The sequence below is a fragment of the Thalassophryne amazonica genome, chromosome 12 (assembly GCF_902500255.1).
Source record: "Thalassophryne amazonica chromosome 12, fThaAma1.1, whole genome shotgun sequence".
Lineage (NCBI taxonomy): Eukaryota > Metazoa > Chordata > Actinopteri > Batrachoidiformes > Batrachoididae > Thalassophryne > Thalassophryne amazonica.
Window position 1 is genome coordinate 103,379,963 of NC_047114.1, and position 23,444 is coordinate 103,403,406.

The 23,444-nt window shown below is 41.6% G+C and overlaps 1 protein-coding gene across 1 annotated transcript in view; it reads left to right on the forward strand.

Annotated features, from left to right (window-relative positions):
* dnajc1 (DnaJ (Hsp40) homolog, subfamily C, member 1) overlaps positions 1 to 23,444 on the forward strand; it is a 125,931-nt gene that overhangs the window by 83,579 nt on the left and 18,908 nt on the right. Inside the window, 5 exon segments of the mRNA XM_034182648.1 lie at positions 1,520 to 1,685; positions 1,764 to 1,846; positions 1,910 to 1,994; positions 2,073 to 2,157; positions 20,927 to 21,087. Of these exon segments, the coding sequence (XP_034038539.1) occupies positions 1,520 to 1,685; positions 1,764 to 1,846; positions 1,910 to 1,994; positions 2,073 to 2,157; positions 20,927 to 21,087 (580 nt within the window).

Here is a 23,444-nt window from a genome sequence, read left to right on the forward strand (position 1 = left end):
ACCCTGATTACAACCGGGTTTTTAATTTGTCGAGTGCCAAAAACAATAAACTTTATTTTGTTCAAATTCAGAGATAACTTATTAATGTCAAACCAGTTTTTTAATATATTTAATTCCTTTCCCGCTGTAGTCAGAAGCTGTTCTAGGTTTTTACCAGAACAGTAAAGAGTGGTGTCATCAGCAAATATAACACACTTTAATAGTTTGGAAACATTACACATATATATAATTTCGGACCCAGCACAGACCCTTGAGGGACCCCACAAGTTACTACCTTCAACTGATTTGATTTTACATTATTTAATTGCACATATTGATATCTGTCATCTAAATAACTTTTCATCCATGTGTATCGTAACCCTCTTATAGCATATCGCTCCAGTTTATTCATCAATATATTATGATCAATAGTATCAAATGCCGTATAAATCCCAGGCCCCTTCTGCTGTGGTAGAGTTAAGCTCAGCTCCTCATAGTTGCTTGACTGCTGCAAAACATGTAGCAGACAGGAACCAACATGTATGATTTTAGGGTTTACAGACATTTTTGATGTTCAGCTTTACTAACTATGCCAGTAAAAAAAAAAAAAAATGTTAGCTTAACTAAATTTAGCAGAAACTAACTGGTGCGCTGGTGGTTTTTGAAGTTAGCTGACAAGCCAATCTGTTAACAAAAAAGTTAGCTTCGCTAATTAGCAATTAGAGGATTAGCAGAACTGTGCCCACCACTGAGGTGCTGTTAGTGACTTTTTTTTTTTTTGGGGCCAGTAGCTGTCACAGCACAATATTTCAGGATGTAAACAAAACGTCTCTGCTGCTCCTCAAACCTTCCTCCTCCATCTCAAGAACAATCACTGAAGAGGTATAACGGCTCTCACAGCTCCGTTTGGGAAAAACTGGACATATGTGGATCCTAGTTTGACCACATTCTTAGAAGTATTTTTAGCCTCTGAATGTGTCTTTCTGGAATGTTAACAAGGTTCACAATGTTGAAAAAGTCCACAGCTGTCTCTTTCTAAACATGGGGGAGGGCCAACAGTTTGACATGGCTCAGGGGGCAGGTGAGGCCGCCTGTGCACCATTTGAAGACCAGCCTTCTCTGAAACAGGAAGGACCTCATCCTTGATAGTTTGGCTAAAGGTTTTCTAGCCTGGATGTGTGTTTATTCAGGTTTGGCTGGTTTGAGGATTGTGATTTAATACCATTGGACACTTGAATCAATATAAGTCCGACCCTTTGGCTGCTCCCTTGTTTTCACTTGGGGTCGCCACAGCAGATCTGAGGTGGATCTGCATGTTGATTTGGCACAAGTTTTAGGCTGGATGCCCTTCCTGATACAACTCCACATTACATACATGGAGAAATGTGGAAGGGATGGGATTTGAACCTGGAACCTTCTGCACTGAAACCAAGCACTCACATTGATCAATAACTTTACAAAAAGGCTGCAAGATTTCTGTTTTCCAGGCCAAGTTCATCTTCAGCAAGAGCTATTAAATGATTCTAAACTGTGTGTGTAGATATGATGATGTTCTGGTGAACGGGCTTCCTGATTGGCGGCAGCCAGTCTTCTACTACAGACGAGTGAGGAAGATGAGTAACACAGAGCTGGCCTTCCTCTTCTTCCTTATCCTCACTGTGGGACACTACGCCATCATCTGGTCCATCTACCTGGAGAAACAGCTGGTGAGCTCGGCTCAGGCGCTGACGGATGCTAGTCATTGTTGGCGGCTGTCACATGACACTAACTCCTGCATATTCCAGGATGAACTGCTGAGCAAGAAGAAGAAGAAGAAGAAGCTGAGCTCTAGACCTCCAGATGAGCTCAGCTGTATTGGTCAGGACAGGTGAGCTGTGACATGAGTGCTGGCGTTTACTGTGCGTTTCTTTATTCTTTGTTGTTCCCACAGCAGACCTCAGTGGCAGGACATCCTCCCTCTCAAACTTAGCATCTGGCTCTACCTGTCTATCAAAAACCTGCCGCAGACTGTCCAGGTAGTGTTTACGCATGTGTTTGAGATGCTAAAGCAGATGTATGGATGCTCTGTTTGTTCACGTGTGTGTGTGTTCCAGGAGTTGAAACAGTTCTACGAGGACTACCAGCAGCTGAAGCAGAAGCAGAGAGAAGAAGTTGAAGCTGAACAAGAAGCTGCTGCCAGTAAACAATCCCACTTTGTCCACTGCCATCCTTAACGGTTTATATTTCAGTGTTGTTAAAAGGAAACATTGTGATGTGTTCACTGACACCGACACAATTTTAATTTCAATTTATTTAGTTTATATAGCACCAGATCACAACAAAGTTACCTCAAGGTGCTTCACACAAGTAAGTTCTAACCTTACCAACCTCCAGAGCCAGAACACAGGCGACAGTGGTAAGAAAAAGCTCCTCCTGATGATTTGAGGAAGAAACCTCAAGAAGACCAGACTCAAAGGGGTAACACTCTGCTTGGGCCATGCTGCAAACACAATTAACAAAGCAATTTACAAAAGGAATATACAGAAAATTTTGCCAGTGGACAGGACGGGAGGGCTACAGAAACAGACACCGCACCCACATCTGGATGGAGCTGCACCTCAGAGAGAAAAAACAGAATCAGGCATCAGAAAGACAACAAATACAGTATAATTTGTCTGCATTAAGCAACAAGAAATACTAAGGTGATCGCCAGTGTCACAGACCGAACGATCCCCCCCTCTCCAAAAATCGGTCCACCCTGCCTTCACTGCGCATGCGTCATTAGCCACGGCTCACAGATTAGCACCTCATTTCTGCTTCAAACTGCACTCTAGTCATCATCTATCTCAGCGACAGATATCTGAAGCTTTTATACAACAATCATTTCCACATACAACCTAAATTCAGCATTATTTCATCATAAAAGACCGCTGAAGCGATAACAGCACTGGGGCAAAACGAGCTGCAAGCTGATGCATTCACTGCGCGTCAGTCATTTCAAAGCGTGACCCGCATACTTTTAGTCTTGTGCCCTGAGAACAGAGCCAGTCTGAGAACAGTAGGGTTTAATTAGGTCAGCTGGTAGGGAGGTTCCAGTCCATCAACAATTTATAGATTAGTAACAGAACCTTCTCAGAATCTGAACTCACAGGGACAGGAAGCCAGTGAAGAGACGGCAAAATGGGTGAAATGTGGTCATACTTTCTGCTTTGTGTCAAAAGTCTGGCTGCAGCAATGTGAGACCCCTAATACTGGACTGCAGTAAAACAGAAAATAGAACATTGCAGTAGTCTAATCTAGAAGAGACAAATGCATGGATCAGGGTCTCAGCATCAGCCATAGACAGGATGGGATGAATCTTCACTATATTTCGCAGGTGGAAGAAAGCAGTCCTAGTAGTATTTATAATGTGAAGGTCAAAGGACAACGTAGGATCAAAAATAACCCCAAGGTTCCTCACTTTCAGTGTGATGTATGACATGAGCCTAGGCCAAGCGTTAACTTGTCACATTGATGCCAATGTCTCACTGGACCATGACCCATCATTTCAGTCCTATCAGAGTTTAAAAGTAGGAAGTTTCTAGACATCCAGCTTTTCACTGATGCAAGGCAATCTTCTATGGATTTCATGTGGATGAGATTACCAGCAGTTATCGGCACGTATAACTGAGTATCATCAACATAGCAGTGAAAGGTAATCCCAAAATACTGCAATATGTGCCCAAGGGGTGCTATATAAAGGAAGAAAAGCAGGGGGCCTAAGACGGAACCCTGTGGAACCCCAAATTTCATGTCACTAAGGTTAGAGGTAGTGTTATTGTACAAAACACAGAACGACTGGTCAGGTATGACGTCAACCATGCAAGGCCACTCCCAATAATCCCTGAATGATTCTCCAGGCTATCGAGTAAAATATGATGATCCACGGTAGGGCTGCACGGTATGACCTAAAATTCACATCGCGGTATAAAAAGAATCCCTTCATGGTAACTGTATATATCATGATACAAACCTAAGTGTAAAAATTACAATGCGTTTCTGAATGGGTCCCTTAGCAAAGGCAAATTGATCAAAATAAATAAATAAAAAAAACAAAAAAAAAAAACACATAATGTAATTTTGAAAACATTTATTGTGCAGATCTCAAAACTACTGGTACAATTTGCATCTTATATATGCTACTCTGGAACCACCCTTAAATCCAAACAGTTCAACTTTCAACCCCACTGAGGTCCTTAGTCTGGGTCTGATTAACATAAGATTACTATTGATTAACGATCTAATCATGGATCATTACTTAGATATGATTGGGTTATGTGAAACCTGGCGTAAACATAAATGAGGCCTGCCCACCGGCATATACATTTAGTCACGTCCCTTGTGATGTGAAGCAAGGCAGGGGTGTTGCTCTTATTTATAAATCTAGGTTTAGCTTATTAGCTGTTGGGGGTCACAAATATAACTCACTTGAACATCTGGTTCTCCGCTCTGCCCACGATGCTACACATTGCCACAGTCACAAGAATAAAAATCAGCCGTATTACTTTGTCACTGTATATTGGCCTCCTGGCCCATTCTCTGAATTCTTAGATGAATTTGGTGAGTTCATCTCTAACTTGTCAACTAGTGCAGATAACATTCTGATCATTGGTGACTTTAACGTTCATATAAATAAGCCTTCTGATCCCTCCTGCAAATCATGTATGGAAATTGTGGATGCATTAGGATTTCAGCAATGCATTCAGGACTCGACGCACATTAGTGAAAATACCCTGGATTTGGTTCTCGCAGTCACAAATATCGACATCATGCCTCTTACATCAGTGGTCTCTGATCACTCACTTTTTTTCCAACAATAGATTTGCCATTTTAGATTTTTTTTTTTTTTTATTACAAAAAACAAACATGTAACAGAACATCCTTTCAGACACAAAAATCAGTGTTAAAAAATCATATCCATAAAAAAAATCCAAATTTACAGGGACTGTCCTTTGTTCAGCAGCACCATGAAACTGTTCTTATGTCACCTTTTTCTTGATCTTCTGTTAAGTCTGTGCCCTCAGTGAAGAGTATGAAAGGTTTCCACATGCTTTCAAACGTGTCCTTTTTCCCTTTCAGTATATATGTGATCCTTTACAATGGAAGTGTAGCCAGCATTTGTTTAGTCCACTGTCCAACACTTGGAGCCTCGACATTTTTCTCACTGCGGTATTGTATCACTTCCTGTTCCGGAGCACAGCGGTGTTTTGCTGTATCTGTTAGCTGTTTAATCTGCGCAGTTAGATTGATCTAGTTATCTAGATAACGATTTGTTTCCCAGTGTAATCTTCACGTGCCTTAACTAAAGCACTCCTTCTGCTGAATCACCTCTAAATTATTTACACATTATTCACTTTGCGTGTTTTTAGGAATCCGCTAGCTTAGCACAGCTACTAGCTCTTAGCCGATTTAGCATGGCGGCTTCTCCTGTCTCTCCCGCACTTTTCTGCTCTGGGTGTGAAATGTTTAGTTATTCCTCGGCCTCCTTTAGCAGTAACGGTACTTGTAATAAGTGTAGCTTATTCATAGCTTTGGAGGCCAGGCTGGGCGAATTGGAGACTCGGCTCCGCACCGTGGAAAATTCTACAGCTAGCCAGGCCCCTGTAGTCGGTGCGGACCAACGTAGCTTAGCCGCCGTTAGTTCCCCTCTAGCAGATCCCGAGCAGCCGGGAAAGCAGGCCGACTGGGTGACTGTGAGGAGGAAGCGTAGCTCTAAACAGAAGCCCCGTGTACACCGGCAACCCGTTCACATTTCTAACCGTTTTTCCCCACTCGACGACACAACCGCCGAGGATCAAACTCTGGTTATTGGCGACTCTGTTTTGAGAAATGTGAAGTTAGCGACACCAGCAACCATAGTCAATTGTCTTCCGGGGGCCAGAGCAGGCGACATTGAAGGAAATTTGAAACTGCTGGCTAAGGCTAAGCGTAAATTTGGTAAGATTGTAATTCACGTCGGCAGTAATGACACCCGGTTACGCCAATCGGAGGTCACTAAAATTAACATTGAATCGGTGTGTAACGTTGCAAAAACAATGTTGGACTCTGTAGTTTTCTCTGGGCCCCTCCCCAATCGGACCGGGAGTGACATGTTTAGCCGCATGTTCTCCTTGAATTGCTGGCTGTCCGAGTGGTGTCCAAAAAATGAGGTGGGCTTCATAGATAATTGGCAAAGCTTCTGGGGAAAACCTGGTCTTGTTAGGAGAGACGACATCCATCCCACTTTGGATGGAGCAGCTCTCATTTCTAGAAATCTGGCCAATTTTCTTAAATCCTCCAAACCGTGACTATCCAGGGTTGGGACCAGGAAGCAGAGTTGTAGTCTTACACACCTCTCTGCAGCTTCTCTCCCCCTGCCATCCCCTCATTGCCCCATCCCCGTAGAGACGGTGTCTGCTCCCAGACCACCAATAACCAGCAAAAATCTATTTAAGCATAAAAATTCAAAAAGAAAAAATAATATGGCACCTTCAACTGCACCACAGACTAAAACAGTTAAATGTGGTCTGTTAAACATTAGGTCTCTCTCTTCTAAGTCCCTGTTGGTAAATGATATAATAATTGATCAACATATTGATTTATTCTGCCTTACAGAAACCTGGTTACAGCAGGATGAATATGTTAGTTTAAATGAGTCAACACCCCTGAGTCACACTAACTGTCAGAATGCTCGTAGCACGGGCTGAGGCGGAGGATTAGCAGCAATCTTCCATTCCAGCTTATTAATTAATCAAAAACCCAGACAGAGCTTTAATTCATTTGAAAGCTTGACTCTTAGTCTTGTCCATCCAAATTGGAAGTCCCAAAAACTAGTTTTATTTGTTATCTATCGTCCACCTGGTCGTTACTGTGAGTTTCTCTGTGAATTTTCAGACCTTTTGTCTGACTTAGTGCTTAGCTCAGATAAGATAATTATAGTGGGCGATTTTAACATCCACACAGATGCTGAGAATGACAGCCTCAACACTGCATTTAATCTATTATTAAACTCTATTGGCTTTGCTCAAAATGTAAATGAGTCCACCCACCACTTTAATCATATCTTAGATCTTGTTCTGAGTTATGGTATGGAAATAGAAGACTTAACAGTATTCCCTGAAAACTCCCTTCTGTCTGATCATTTCTTAATAACATTTACATTTACTCTGATGGACTACCCAGCAGTGGGGAATAAGTTTCATTACACTAGAAGTCTTTCAGAAAGCGCTGTAACTAGGTTTAAGGATATGATTCCTTCTTTATGTTCTCTAATGCCATATACCAACACAGTGCAGAGTAGCTACCTAAACTCGGTAAGTGAGATAGAGTATCTCGTCAATAGTTTTACATCCTCATTGAAGACAACTTTGGATGCTGTAGCTCCTCTGAAAAAGAGAGCTTTAAATCAGAAGTGCCTGACTCCGTGGTATAACTCACAAACTCGTAGCTTAAAGCAGATAACCCGTAAGTTGGAGAGGAAATGGCATCTCACTAATTTAGAAGATCTTCACTTAGCCTGGAAAAAGAGTCTGTTGCTCTATAAAAAAGCCCTCCGTAAAGCTAGGACATCTTTCTACTCATCACTAATTGAAGAAAATAAGAACAACCCCAGGTTTCTTTTCAGCACTGTAGCCAGGCTGACAGAGTCAGAGCTCTGTTGAGCTGAGTATTCCATTAACTTTAACTAGTAATGACTTCATGACTTTCTTTGCTAACAAAATTTTAACTATTAGAGAAAAAATTACTCATAACCATCCCAAAGACGTATCGTTATCTTTGGCTGCTTTCAGTGATGCCGGTATTTGGTTAGACTCTTTCTCTCCGATTGTTCTGTCTGAGTTATTTTCATTAGTTACTTCATCCAAACCATCAACATGTCTATTAGACCCCATTCCTACCAGGCTGCTCAAGGAAGCCCTACCATTATTTAATGCTTCGATCTTAAATATGATCAATCTATCTTTGTTAGTTGGCTATGTACCACAGGCTTTTAAGGTGGCAGTAATTAAACCATTACTTAAAAAGCCATCACTTGACCCAGCTATCTTAGCTAATTATAGGCCAATCTCCAACCTTCCTTTTCTCTCAAAAATTCTTGAAAGGGTAGTTGTAAAACAGCTAACTGATCATCTGCAGAGGAATGGTCTATTTGAAGAGTTTGTCAGGTTTTAGAATTCATCATAGTACAGAAACAGCATTAGTGAAGGTTACAAATGATCTTCTTATGGCCTCGGACAGTGGACTCATCTCTGTGCTTGTTCTGTTAGACCTCAGTGCTGCTTTTGATACTGTTGACCATAAATTTTATTAGAGATTAGAGCATGCCATAGGTATTAAAGGCACTGCGCTGCGGTGGTTTGAATCATATTTGTCTAATAGATTACAATTTGTTCATGTAAATGGGGAATCTTCTTCACAGACTAAAGTTAATTATGGAGTTCCACAAGGTTCTGTGCTAGGACCAATTTTATTCACTTTATACATGCTTCCCTTAGGCAGTATTATTAGACGGTATTGCTTAAATTTTCATTGTTACGCAGATGATACCCAGCTTTATCTATCCATGAAGCCAGAGGACACACACCAATTAGCTAAACTGCAGGATTGTCTTACAGACATAAAGACATGGATGACCTCTAATTTCCTGCTTTTAAACTCAGATAAAACTGAAGTTATTGTACTTGGCCCCACAAATCTTAGAAACATGGTGTCTAACCAGATCCTTACTCTGGATGTCATTTCCCTGACCTCTAGTAATACTGTGAGAAATCTTGGAGTCATTTTTGATCAGGATGTGTCATTCAAAGCGCATATTAAACAAATATGTAGGACTGCTTTTTTGCATTTACGCAATATCTCTAAAATTAGAAAGGTCTTGTCTCAGAGTGATGCTGAAAAACTAATTCATGCATTTATTTCCTCTAGGCTGGACTATTGTAATTCATTATTATCAGGTTGTCCTAAAAGTTCCCTAAAAAGCCTTCAGTTAATTCAAAATGCTGCAGCTAGAGTACTAACGGGGACTAGAAGGAGAGAGCATATCTCACCCATATTGGCCTCTCTTCATTGGCTTCCTGTTAATTCTAGAATAGAATTTAAAATTCTTCTTCTTACTTATAAGGTTTTGAATAATCAGGTCCCATCTTATCTTAGAGACCTCGTAGTACCATATCACCCCAATAGAGCGCTTCGCTCTCAGACTGCAGGCTTACTTGTAGTTCCTAGGGTTTGTAAGAGTAGAATGGGAGGCAGAGCCTTCAGCTTTCAGGCTCCTCTCCTGTGGAACCAGCTCCCAATTCAGATCAGGGAGACAGACACCCTCTCTACTTTTAAGATTAGGCTTAAAACTTTCCTTTTTGCTAAAGCTTATAGTTAGGGCTGGATCAGGTGACCCTGAACCATCCCTTAGTTATGCTGCTATAGACGTAGACTGCTGGGGGGTTCCCATGATGCACTGTTTCTTTCTCTTTTTGCTCTGTATGCACCACTCTGCATTTAATCATTAGTGATTGATCTCTGCTCCCCTCCACAGCATGTCTTTTTCCTGGTTCTCTCCCTCAGCCCCAACCAGTCCCAGCAGAAGACTGCCCCTCCCTGAGCCTGGTTCTGCTGGAGGTTTCTTCCTGTTAAAAGGGAGTTTTTTCCTTCCCACTGTAGCCAAGTGCTTGCTCACAGGGGGTCGTTTTGACCGTTGGGGTTTTACATAATTATTGTATGGCCTTGCCTTACAATATAAAGCGCCTTGGGGCAACTGTTTGTTGTGATTTGGCGCTATATAAAAAAAAATTGATTGATTGATTTTTCCAGTGCACTGCAGTGAGCATTTTTGCTTGTAAAAGGCAAATGTCAATAAAGAGACGCTCATTTTTTGTAAACCTGTGTTTTGGGGGATATATACCTAAAATTAGAAAACAAGGTTCCAATGGCAGGTCTTTGGTAATAATGTCTTTCGCCGTTTGTTTTATTACAACCCAGAATGACTTAATTTCCCTACATTCCAAAATACACTGAACCAGTGTTCCCTTTTCCTCTCCACATTCAGAACATGTATCTGGTGTATTTGAATTATATTTGTGTAATTTTACCGGAGTAACATAGACCCGCATTAGCCTCTTGTATTGTAATAATCTCAAATGAGAGTTAATAGTTTGCTTATGGGCTTTATTACAAACCGATTCCCACTCCTCATGATAAATGTATGAATCTTTCTTCCATGCCTCTAATTTAAAAAAAAGAGATATCAGAGGAATTGGATAAGAGTAATCTATAAAATTAGAGATTAGAGATTGCTCCCTTATTTAAGCTATTTTTACGAATCATCTTTTCCAATTTAGAATTAGGTGGTTTTGATAAATTATTCTATTTTGCCCCAATATAACTTTATTCATAGAATTTATTTATTATAAAATGTATAAAAATATTTCCTTTGGATCTTATATTTATGACTAAGTACATCAAATGGCATCATACAATCTGAGCCTACTATATATAAATCTTGAATTTTCTCCATTCTATTTAAAACCCATTTCTTAACCACTGCATCGGTTCTCCCAGGGGTAAAATCTTGATTTCCCCAAATTGGGGTCAGTCGTGATAACTGGTTCTTTAATAAACCTTTTGACCGTATACCATACACTAACCATGTTTTTTACAATTTGATTTCTAGTTTTCTTAATCAAATTGGCTTCTTTATCAGACAAAAGGTCCAGAGGTAATGAAGGGTCTAAGAATTTGCTTTCCATTTCTGTCCACTGGGGGATTCCTTCAAGCAAAAATAATACTTGATAGATCTGAGCTGTGCTGCCCAATAGTACCATACAATATTTTGGCACAACAAACCTCCTTCATTGTAAGGTAAATGGAGTAAGGACATCCTTATTCTAGCACGTTGGTTGGACCATATAAAATCAAAATTTGTTTTTTAAACTTGTTAAACCAATCAGCAGGGGGTGGCAGAGGAATATTCTGAAAAAATGTATAGTAATTTTGGAAGTATCATTTTTTAAGTATTTATCGGACCTATTAAGGACATAGGGAGAAGTTTCCACCTGTTGACATTTTCTGTAATTTCATGGATTACTGATTCATAATTAGATTTAATAACTGAATCTAAATTTGGAGGAATTTGTATTCCTAAGTATGTGAATTTGGAAATTGAATTAAATTGTGCAATGACTGCAGGCGGGTTTTCTTTCTCTTTATCATCCAGCAACAAAATTGAGGGCTTTAATCTATTGATTACATATCCTGAAATGTGACCAAATTCATCAATCAGATTTAGCAAAGCAGGGATAGATGAATTCAGAGGATAAGATTATGTCATCTGCGTATAATGAAAGCTTATGTTCTACCTGACCAATTGTGATTCCAGTTATTTTTAAGTGTGACCGAACAGCTATAGAGAAGGGTTCCATTGCTATAGTGAATAACAAATGTGATAATGGACAGCCTTGCCTACATCTGTGTTTAACTAAAATCGGTTTAGATACATTTTTATTTAAGATCTCTGCAATTTGATTTTGGTACAATAATCGTATCCATTTACAGAACACAGGTCCAAAACCGAAGCATGATAAGTTGATAAGGTATACCCATTTGACCCTATCGAACGCCTTTTCAGCATCTAGGGAGAGCAGGGTTTTATCTGTATTATTATTGTCCAATCCTTGAATGATATTGAGGACCCTCCTTACATTGTGCAGGCCTTGTCGTCCTAAGATAAAGCCATTTTGATCCCTGTGATATTGAAGGAAGGATTTGCTGTAAACAGCACTGCTAAAAGTTTACAAAGTATTTTTTAAGTCTTGAGTAAGCAAACTTATTGGTCTCATGTTTTCACATTTATTGCTGGATTTTCCAACCTTTACTGCCAACCTTTGGCAGTAGAATAATTAGATAGATAGATAGATAGATAGATAGATAGATAGATAGATAGATAGATAGATAGATAGATAGATAGATAGATATGAACTTTATTGTCAGATCATGGATCTGAAATTTGTTTCGCCTGTTCAGCAGCTCCGTATAACACAAGGACAATAGACATCATACATTAAAACAATTACATCACACAAAGAAAACAGTAAACAATCATCCATTTGCCTTCACACTCTGACTCTATGAACTAAGCTCCTCATTTAGTTTCAAGATAGACTGATGTATAAATGAGTTCTTAAGCCTGACTTTGTTATAGTGGCACACAGTAGTGTGGCCCTGATGGTAAGAGCACATATTCAGAGTTTAGACATGGCTGGGGTCAGAGGCGATGTTCTTTGCTAAACACAATCATGTTGTTGTGATATGCGGCTTCATACTGACCATCCAGAGCTGTCCCCACCTATCGTTAGAGCAGATTTTAAGCAGTTGTCTAAGCCCAATTTCGCAGTGACGGAAGACAGCTGAAACCACACAGCGTTACAATACTGCAGAACACTGAGGAGGGTGGAAGTGGAAAAACAGCAACAGCACCTGATGAGACGTCCCAAAAGACCGCAGGCGACCAAGGAAATAGATTCTTTGTTTGGTCTTTTTACGAACAATGATGTTTCCATGACAATGAACAGTCAGTCATCACACCCAGAGATTTAAATGACTCCGCCTGTTTTACACTCTCGGTTTATTTATGATGGGTGGTCTACTGTTACAGTTTTGTACAGAAAACCTCCTCGTTTTTTTGGTGTTTATTTCCAGAGAGTTTGTTTTGCTCCACATACAGACCTTGTCGACCCCCTTGTTGGTGGCAGCTCACGGACTGTCTGTGTTTGACAGCAGTGCTCAGCAATACAGTATCGTCTGAATATTTGATGACGTACTGATTACTGGATTGTGCAACGACAGTCGTCAGTGTATAAGGTTAAAAGCAGGGCTGACTAACACATAACTAACACATTAGACTGACACACATTAACTGACACGAACACATTAGACTGACACTGGGACACATTTAACTGAACGAACACATTAGACTGACACTGGGGCACACATTAGACTGACACTGGGACACACATTAACTGAACGAACACATTAGACTGACACTGGGGACACCATTAGACTGACACTGGGACACACATTAGACTGACACTGGGACACATTAAACTGAACGAACACATTAGACTGACACTGGGACACACATTAGACTGACACTGGGACACACATTAGACTGACACTGGGACACACATTAGACTGACACTGGGACACATTAACTGAACGAACACATTAGACTGACACTGGGACACACATTAGACTGACACTGGGACACACATTAGACTGACACTGGGACACACATTAGACTGACACTGGGACACACATTAGCTGACACTGGGACACACATTAGACTGACCACTGGGACACAAGTGTGAGCACTCAAAGCTTCCTCTCCTTTGAATCTCAGGTGTTTACAGTTGGCTCTGCTACTTTTTACTGTGTGCTGATTTATCGCCCTCCTGGACACGCTGCTGTCTTTTTATGGGACTTTAATTTTTGAGCAGCATGTTTTTGGTCCCACTCATCGAAGGTCACACTCTGGACTTGGTTTTCTCTCTTGGCCTTAATGTTTCCAACCTCTGTATAGAGGATGTTCACATGAGCAACCATTGGTGGTTTTATTTGATTTTTCTTTCACTCCTGAGCCTGCGCGATCTCAGATAGTGTCTCAGAGGTGCATCATCACTGAGAACACTGCAGCTGGTTTTTCAGCCAGGTTTGACTCTAAGCTGTTCATGGACTGTCATATGTGGACAGCCTTCTTCACACTTTCAACAGTCACTGTGAATCCATTTTGGATGAGGGTCACACCTTTTAACATCTAATTGGTGACTAGACGACCATAAGCCCTTAGCTTATGACTGTATCCGAGATTTGAAGCGACTTATCTCGGAAAACTGAGCATTTTGGAAGTCTTCTAAACTTGAGGTCTACCTCAGGGAACTTATGTCCTCTTTAAAAATGATAAAAAATGCCAGATCTGACTATTTTCAGATCTGATTGGCTTGCCTCTACTGGTGGTTGGCTCTCACTGCGGTATTGTATCACTTCCTGTTCCGGAGCACAGCGGTGTTTTTCTGTATCTGTTAGTGTTTAATCTGCGCAGTTAGATTGATCTAGTTATCTAGATATACGATTTGTTTCCCAGTGTAATCTTTACGTGCCTTAACTAAAGCACTCTTCTGCTGAATCACCTCTAAATTATTTACACATTATTCACTTTGCGTGTTTTTTAGGAATCGCTAGCTTAGCGTAGCTACTAGCTCTTAGCCGATTTAGCATGGCGGCTTCTCCTGTCTCTCCCGCAACTTTTCTGCTTGGGTGTGAAATGTTTAGTTATTCCTCGGCCTCCTTTGCAGTAATGGTACTTGTAATAAGTGTAGCTTATTTGTAGCTTTGGAGGCCAGGCTGGGCGAATTGGAGACTCGGCTCGCACCGTGGAAAATTCTACAGCTAGCAAGGCCCCTGTAGTCGGTGCGACCAAGTAGCTTAGACCGCCGTTAGTTAACCCCTGGCAGATCCGAGCAGCGGGAAAAGGCAGGCCGACGGGTGACTGTGAGGAGGAAGCGTAGCCCTAAACAGAAGCCCCGTGTACACCGCCAACCCGTTCACATCTCTAACCGTTTTTTCCCACTCGACGACACACCCGCCGAGGATCAAACTCTGGTTATTGGCGGACTCTGTTTTGAGAAATGTGAGTTAGCGACACCAGCAACCATAGTCAATTGTCTTCCGGGGGCCAGAGCAGGCGACATTGAAGGAAATTTGAAACTGCTGGCTAAGGCTAAGCGTAAATTTGGTAAGATTGTAATTCACGTCGGCAGTAATGACACCCGGTTACGCCAATCGGAGGTCACTAAAATTAACATTAAATCGGTGTGTAACTTTGCAAAAACAATGTCGGACTCTGTAGTTTTCTCTGGGCCCCTCCCCAATCGGACCGGGAGTGACATGTTTAGCCGCATGTTCTCCTTGAATTGCTGGCTGTCTGAGTGGTGTCCAAAAAATGAGGTGGGCTTCATAGATAATTGGCAAAGCTTCTGGGGAAAACCTGGTCTTGTTAGGAGAGACGGCATCCATCCCACTTTGGATGGAGCAGCTCTCATTTCTAGAAATCTGGCCAATTTTCTTAAATCCTCCAAACCGTGACTATCCAGGGTTGGGACCAGGAAGCAGAGTTGTAGTCTTACACACCTCTCTGCAGCTTCTCTCCCCCTGCCATCCCCTCATTACCCCATCCCCGTAGAGACGGTGCCTGCTCCCAGACTACCAATAACCAGCAAAAATCTATTTAAGCATAAAAATTCAAAAAGAAAAAATAATATAGCACCTTCAACTGCACCACAGACTAAAACAGTTAAATGTGGTCTATTAAACATTAGGTCTCTCTCTTCTAAGTCCCTGTTGGTAAATGATATAATAATTGATCAACATATTGATTTATTCTGCCTAACAGAAACCTGGTTACAGCAGGATGAATATGTTAGTTTAAATGAGTCAACACCCCCGAGTCACACTAACTGTCAGAATGCTCGTAGCACGGGCCGGGGTGGAGGATTAGCAGCAATCTTCCATTCCAGCTTATTAATTAATCCAAAACCCAGACAGAGCTTTAATTCATTTGAAAGCTTGTCTCTTAGTCTTGTCCATCCAAATTGGAAGTCCCAAAAACCAGTTTTATTTGTTATTATCTATCGTCCACCTGGTCGTTACTGTGAGTTTCTCTGTGAATTTTCAGACCTTTTGTCTGACTTAGTGCTTAGCTCAGATAAGATAATTATAGTGGGCGATTTTAACATCCACACAGATGCTGAGAATGACAGCCTCAACACTGCATTTAATCTATTATTAGACTCTATTGGCTTTGCTCAAAAAGTAAATGAGTCCACCCACCACTTTAATCATATCTTAGATCTTGTTCTGACTTATGGTATGGAAATAGAAGACTTAACAGTATTCCCTGAAAACTCCCTTCTGTCTGATCATTTCTTAATAACATTTACATTTACTCTGATGGACTACCCAGCAGTGGGGAATAAGTTTCATTACACTAGAAGTCTTTCAGAAAGCGCTGTAACTAGGTTTAAGGATATGATTCCTTCTTTATGTTCTCTAATGCCATATACCAACACAGTGCAGAGTAGCTACCTAAACTCTGTAAGGGAGATAGAGTATCTCGTCAATAGTTTTACATCCTCATTGAAGACAACTTTGGATGCTGTAGCTCCTCTGAAAAAGAGAGCTTTAAATCAGAAGTGTCTGACTCCGTGGTATAACTCACAAACTCGTAGCTTAAAGCAGATAACCCGTAAGTTGGAGAGGAAATGGCGTCTCACTAATTTAGAAGATCTTCACTTAGCCTGGAAAAAGAGTCTGTTGCTCTATAAAAAAGCCCTCCGTAAAGCTAGGACATCTTTCTACTCATCACTAATTGAAGAAAATAAGAACAACCCCAGGTTTCTTTTCAGCACTGTAGCCAGGCTGACAAAGAGTCAGAGCTCTATTGAGCTGAGTATTCCATTAACTTTAACTAGTAATGACTTCATGACTTTCTTTGCTAACAAAATTTTAACTATTAGAGAAAAAATTACTCATAACCATCCCAAAGACGTATCGTTATCTTTGGCTGCTTTCAGTGATGCCGGTATTTGGTTAGACTCTTTCTCTCCGATTGTTCTGTCTGAGTTATTCTCATTAGTTACTTCATCCAAACCATCAACATGTTTATTAGACTCCATTCCTACCAGGCTGCTCAAGGAAGCCCTACCATTATTTAATGCTTCGATCTTAAATATGATCAATCTATCTTTGTTAGTTGGCTATGTACCACAGGCTTTTAAGGTGGCAGTAATTAAACCATTACTTAAAAAGCCATCACTTGACCCAGCTATCTTAGCTAATTATAGGCCAATCTCCAACCTTCCTTTTCTCTCAAAAATTCTTGAAAGGGTAGTTGTAAAACAGCTAACTGATCATCTGCAGAGGAATGGTCTATTTGAAGAGTTTCAGTCAGGTTTTAGAATTCATCATAGTACAGAAACAGCATTAGTGAAGGTTACAAATGATCTTCTTATGGCCTCGGACAGTGGACTCATCTCTGTGCTTGTTCTGTTAGACCTCAGTGCTGCTTTTGATACTGTTGACCATAAAATTTTATTACAGAGATTAGAGCATGCCATAGGTATTAAAGGCACTGCGCTGCGGTGGTTTGAATCATATTTGTCTAATAGATTACAATTTGTTCATGTAAATGGGGAATCTTCTTCACAGACTAAAGTTAATTATGGAGTTCCACAAGGTTCTGTGCTAGGACCAATTTTATTTACTTTATACATGCTTCCCTTAGGCAGTATTATTAGACGGTATTGCTTAAATTTTCATTGTTACGCAGATGATACCCAGCTTTATCTATCCATGAAGCCAGAGGACACACACCAATTAGCTAAACTGCAGGATTGTCTTACAGACATAAAGACATGGATGACCTCTAATTTCCTGCTTTTAAACTCAGATAAAACTGAAGTTATTGTACTTGGCCCCACAAATCTTAGAAACATGGTGTCTAACCAGATACTTACTCTGGATGGCATTACCCTGACCTCTAGTAATACTGTGAGAAATCTTGGAGTCATTTTTGATCAGGATATGTCATTCAAAGCGCATATTAAACAAATATGTAGGACTGCTTTTTTGCATTTACGCAATATCTCTAAAATCAGAAAGGTCTTGTCTCAGAGTGATGCTGAAAAACTAATTCATGCATTTATTTCCTCTAGGCTGGACTATTGTAATTCATTATTATCAGGTTGTCCTAAAAGTTCCCTAAAAAGCCTTCAGTTAATTCAAAATGCTGCAGCTAGAGTACTGACGGGGACTAGAAGGAGAGAGCATATCTCACCCATATTGGCCTCTCTTCATTGGCTTCCTGTTAATTCTAGAATAGAATTTAAAATTCTTCTTCTTACTTATAAGGTTTTGAATAATCAGGTCCCATCTTATCTTAGGGACCTCGTAGTACCATATCACCCCAATAGAGCGCTTCGCTCTCAGACTGCAGGCTTACTTGTAGTTCCTAGGGTTTGTAAGAGTAGAATGGGAGGCAGAGCCTTCAGCTTTCAGGCTCCTCTCCTGTGGAACCAGCTCCCAATTCAGATCAGGGAGACAGACACCCTCTCTACTTTTAAGATTAGGCTTAAAACTTTCCTTTTTGCTAAAGCTTATAGTTAGGGCTGGATCAGGTGACCCTGAACCATCCCTTAGTTATGCTGCTATAGACGTAGACTGCTGGGGGGTTCCCATGATGCACTGTTTCTTTCTCTTTTTGCTCTGTATGCACCACTCTGCATTTAATCATTAGTGATCGATCTCTGCTCCCCTCCACAGCATGTCTTTTTCTTGGTTCTCTCCCTCAGCCCCAACCAGTCCCAGCAGAAGACTGCCCCTCCCTGAGCCTGGTTCTGCTGGAGGTTTCTTCCTGTTAAAAGGGAGTTTTTCCTTCCCACTGTAGCCAAGTGCTTGCTCACAGGGGGTCGTTTTGACCGTTGGGGTTTTACATAATTATTGTATGGCCTTGCCTTACAATATAAAGCGCCTTGGGGCAACTGTTTGTTGTGATTTGGCGCTATATAAAAAAATTGATTGATTGATTGATTGATTGATTTTCGTCAGCTTATCATTTTAAATAAGAAAACCCCAAGTGCTGTTTGATACTATCAGCTCTATTGTGTGTCCTGTTGCTCCATTAACACCTGGATCCTGCAAAGCTGATAGCAACAGTTTTCTTAAGTTTTTTTGTCTGTAAAATTCAGGACATCAAAGCTAATCTCCCTTTGCACACATAACGTGTCCCTGATGTTGTTGAGCCTGCTCCTCGTACATGGTCCTTTTTAATCCTGTAACATAGGTTGATAACTCAGCTTTGATAACCAGGATGAAGCCCTCTGTATGTGTCCTTCTGATGTTCTATCGTGTAGACTCCTTGTTAATGTGTTTGATGTCGTTGGCCCCTAGGTTGCCAAGTTGATAAATGTCTTCTGGTGTATTCCCCAGCTCTTTTAAACATGCATTTGTGGAACCACTTCTCAAAAAGTCTAATCTGGACCCTTCTGATCTGAAAAACTTTGACCTATTTCCAAACTTCCATTCCTGTCCAGAGTCTTGGAGAAGGTGGTTTATGATTAGTTAACTTCCTTCTTAGAGATTTCCAACATGTTTGACACCTATCAGTCTGGTTTCCGCAGGCATCACTACGGAAAATGCCCTACTGAAAGTGTCTACTTGTAGTGATATTTTGATGTCTGCGGACTGTGGAAAATGCACCGTTCTAGTCCTGTTAGATCTGTCCTCCGCATTTGACACTCGTAAAAACCTACAAACAAGACTACGCAATTCGGTCGGTTTGTCAGGGACCGTTCGAGCATGGTTCACCTCTTATTTGTCTTGTCATAGTTTTTAGTGTCACAGAGTTTGTTGTTTATCGCTTATTTGCTGATGACATTCAAATTTACTGCTCAATTAAAGCCCCTGAGATCTAGAAATTGGACTCTTTACTGAACTGCCTTGAGAAAATAAAACAATGACTCGGTACAAATTCCTTGCAGTTAAATTCGGATAAAACCGAGGTGCTGGTGGTTGCCACCAATGACGTCATTCCGGGGATTAAACAGTATTTAGGTCTTTTGAGCTCATCTGCAAAATCTAGCCTGAGAAACCTAGGTGTTATCTTTGATAAAGAAATGTCATTTGAGCATCATTCCAAGCAGCTAACCAAAAACTGTTTCTACCAGTTGAGGAAGTTGATTATTCATGTGTTTGTATCTTCTCCTTTGGACTACTGCAACGGTTTGTCCTGTCTGAACAAAAAGGAGCTGTCCCGTCTGCAGCAGGTCCAAAATTCTGCAGCAAGGCTGCTGTCTCGCTCAAACAGAAGGACTCATATTTCTCCTATCTTAAAGTCCCTTCATTGGCTCCCAGTGTCGTTTTTTGTTTCCATTTTAAAATCCTGGTGTTGACTTTTAGAACTTTGCATGGCCAGGCTCCCTCCTACATTAGAGACCTGTTATGTCCCTACACTCCTGCTCAGAGCCTGAGGTCAGTGGATCAGAACCTTCTGAGGGTCCCTTGTACCCACTTTAAGACCAGAGGAGATCGCTCTCTCCAGGCTGTTGCACAGAGGCTCTGGAATGATCTCCTTTTGTCTCAATGTTCACTGGACTCTGATGTTTTTAAGAGCAAACTTAAAACCCATCTGTTTCTCCAGGCATTCAAACCTTAGTAGTGAGAGGAGTGTTTTATGACCACTGTGTGTGTCTTAATGTTATTTTATTGTGATGTAAATTGTATTTTTCACAGAATTTTTATCTGTATGTGCCTTTAGTGAAGCACTTTGTGACTTCCCTTGCCTGTGAAAGGTGCCATAGAAATAAACATTACTTACTCTTGGGCCGACTGTAGATGGGTGTGGTATCTGTTTCTGAAACCATCCTGTCCTGTGCACTGGCAACATTTCCTGTATGTTGTTTTATAAATTGTCGGTATCATGGCCCAAGCAGAGGGTCACCCCTGTGAGTCTGGTCTGCTTGAGGTTTCTTCCTCAAATCATCAGAGGAAGTTTTTCCTTACCACTGCCGGCTGTGTTCTTGCTCTGGTGGTTGGTAAGGTTAGACCTTACTTGTGTGAAGCACCTTTGTTATGATTTGGTGCTATATAAATGAAATAAATTGAAATTGACCTGAGCCAGGTCAGCTCTAAGTAACGGACAAGTCAGGATTGCTTCAGATCTCTTCTGTTCTCTCGATGCTCTGATTAGTTTGTTTAATGTTGCTTTCATGCTTTGTATAGTTTTTTTTCTTCAACATAATATTTAATTCGGCTCCTATAAATGTTTGTCTTAAAGAGGAACAAAACTAGACAGAGTGGGGGAAAAAATAATACTAATAATAGTTTGCATTTGTCTGATTCTCCTCAGAGAAAAGGCCAAAGTTGAAGAAACCAAAGGTGGACTTCCCCATTTACACTCCGCCATCAGAGTGTCATAAATATCAGAACTACGATCAAACCATGTCCATCGAGGAAGTGGAAGATCAGATGGACGACTGGCTGCTGGAACGCAGATCCGCAAAGAAGAAGGTAACATGGTTAAGAACCCTGTTGATCACCAGTGGCAGTAAAAATGGGCTCAGGTTATGGAACTGTGGGTGGGGACTTCAGTGACCTTAGCGACTGAATGGCAGTGTGACAGGATGGTGGCTGAGAGAAGCCACAACACTAGTAAATACAGAAAGCACAAGTGGGTCAATCAAAAAATGTCTTTCACCATGAGTAAATGGTTCCAAACAAATCTAACCGACAGCACAGGTAAGAGTTTAAATTGATACTGTTTGCTGTAAATTCACACAACACACACAAAGACAAAGACCCACAAGAAAGTCCTGCTTCCTGCCTGGACTTTTATTGTTCAATTTATTGTTTATATTGGCCAATGTCACAAAATGTTTCAGTGAGCAGAACGTTCACCACATGTGAGACCTTTGTCCCTGGAGTTGGTCTTTCAGACCAAAGGAGAAAATAAATTGATCATTGTGACATTTATCAATGGAAATGGTAAATAATGCCAGGGATTTCATTTTCAATTTGAAAGACTAGGGGAAGTCCTAGTCATGTCCATTGGACTGGTTCTGGTCCCAGGGTACCGTGGATGAGAGTCCAGGACTTCCAGTGGATGCCAGTCCATCTCAGGTTCTTTCCCCAGCCAAGGCCAGTGCCCATTTCCAGCAGGGTGTACTGAGACTTGTCCTAGGACCCAAGTAGCCTAAGTCACAGAAGACTACTGTACAGTTATTCCTCCTACACTAAGCTTTTAACACACAAACCAAAAGATGAGCTGTAAAAACAACGCTAACAGACAGTGAAGCCATCAGGCAGCACATCCAGGAGCTGCTCCTGATGAAGCGTGGTGCAGTTGCTGTGAGTCAGGACATACGCAGAGTAGAGCTGCAAATCTCTGTGCAGACTGTGACAGAGTTAATGTGATGTGAGGAGTTTCACCCGTACCATGGTTCCCCCAAACTGCAGGTTCCATAACCACGGCAGGCACCACAGATAGAGCACCAGCAGCCCACAATACCAACAGATGCACCCAAACACAGACCCCAGTCCAAATGCCACAGAGAGGGCGAGCCAGTGCCCCTCCCAAGACTGCCCATTGGTGTTAGAATGGGTGACGCCCCAGCAATGGAACTAAGCACACACCCATCCTAGCCATTTGGAGGGTGGCCCATCCATGCAACCCACAAGGGGAATTTGTCAGCCCCAAGGCCCACACACTGAACATGGATGGGACGTCAGTCCTGGTTAACTTTGCGCCTGCCGTGTAACTATGGGCCTGTGCCCACTTACCTGTCAGTCAGGCCCATCCAATCAGAAGGCTTTTTTTTTAATTGATTACAGTGAGGCATGTTAATCAGAAGCCATGGCTGACAGGCGAAGTGCACTCATTGCTCAGAGCACGGGACGAGGCATTCAGAGCTGGAGACTGCAGCATATGCACTCGCAAAAAACAATCTGTCCCAGGGAATTAAAGGGGCAAAAAGGCAGCACGCACAAACACTGAACAGCCATTTTATTGAAGCCAAGGACTCACGTTGCTTGTGGCAGGGATTTCGTTCCATCACTGACTATAAACCCCACCCCCAGCAGATGTGTCACTCGGACCCCTTGTTTCCAGATGAGCTGAACAACTTCTATGCACGTTTTGATGCCAAAAACACCACACAGACACCGCTGCCAGCACTGTATGACCAAACACTACAGCTCACCACGGCTGGAGTACAGACAGCCCTGGTGAACATCAACCCGTGCAACACTGCTGGGCCAGACAACATCCCTGGATGTGTACTGAAACACTGAGCTGAGCAGCTGAAGGATGTTTTCACAGACATCTTTAACATCTCGCTCCGTCAGGCTGTGGTGCCTCCTGCCTCAAAAGTGCTACCATCATCCCAGTCCCAAAAAAACCAAATCCCATGGGCCTCTCTGATTTCTGCCCTGTAGCCCTCACGCCCATAGTAATGAAATGTTTTGAACGCCTGAACGCTGCGCATTAAAAACGGCCTCCCTGCTGACCTGGACCCACTACAATTCGCTTATAGAAGGAACAGAACCACAGAAGATAGTTTCCACCATGTTCCACCTCACACTGTCTCATCTCAACCAAAAGAACACCTATGCCAGGTTTCTGTTCATAGACTTCAGCAGTGCCTTTAACACCATCATCCCACTGCAGCTAGTGGAAAAGCTTCAGCTGCTAAAGGTGGACAACAGCATCTGTAACTGGGTCTGCAACTTTGACTCAGCAACAGTAAACAGTCAAGGTGGGCAACAGCACATCAAAGACCATCAGAATGAGCACAGGCACTCCACAGGGCTGTCTCCTGAGCCCTCTGCTCTTCAGCCTGCTCATTTTTGACTGCACTGCCAGATTCTGC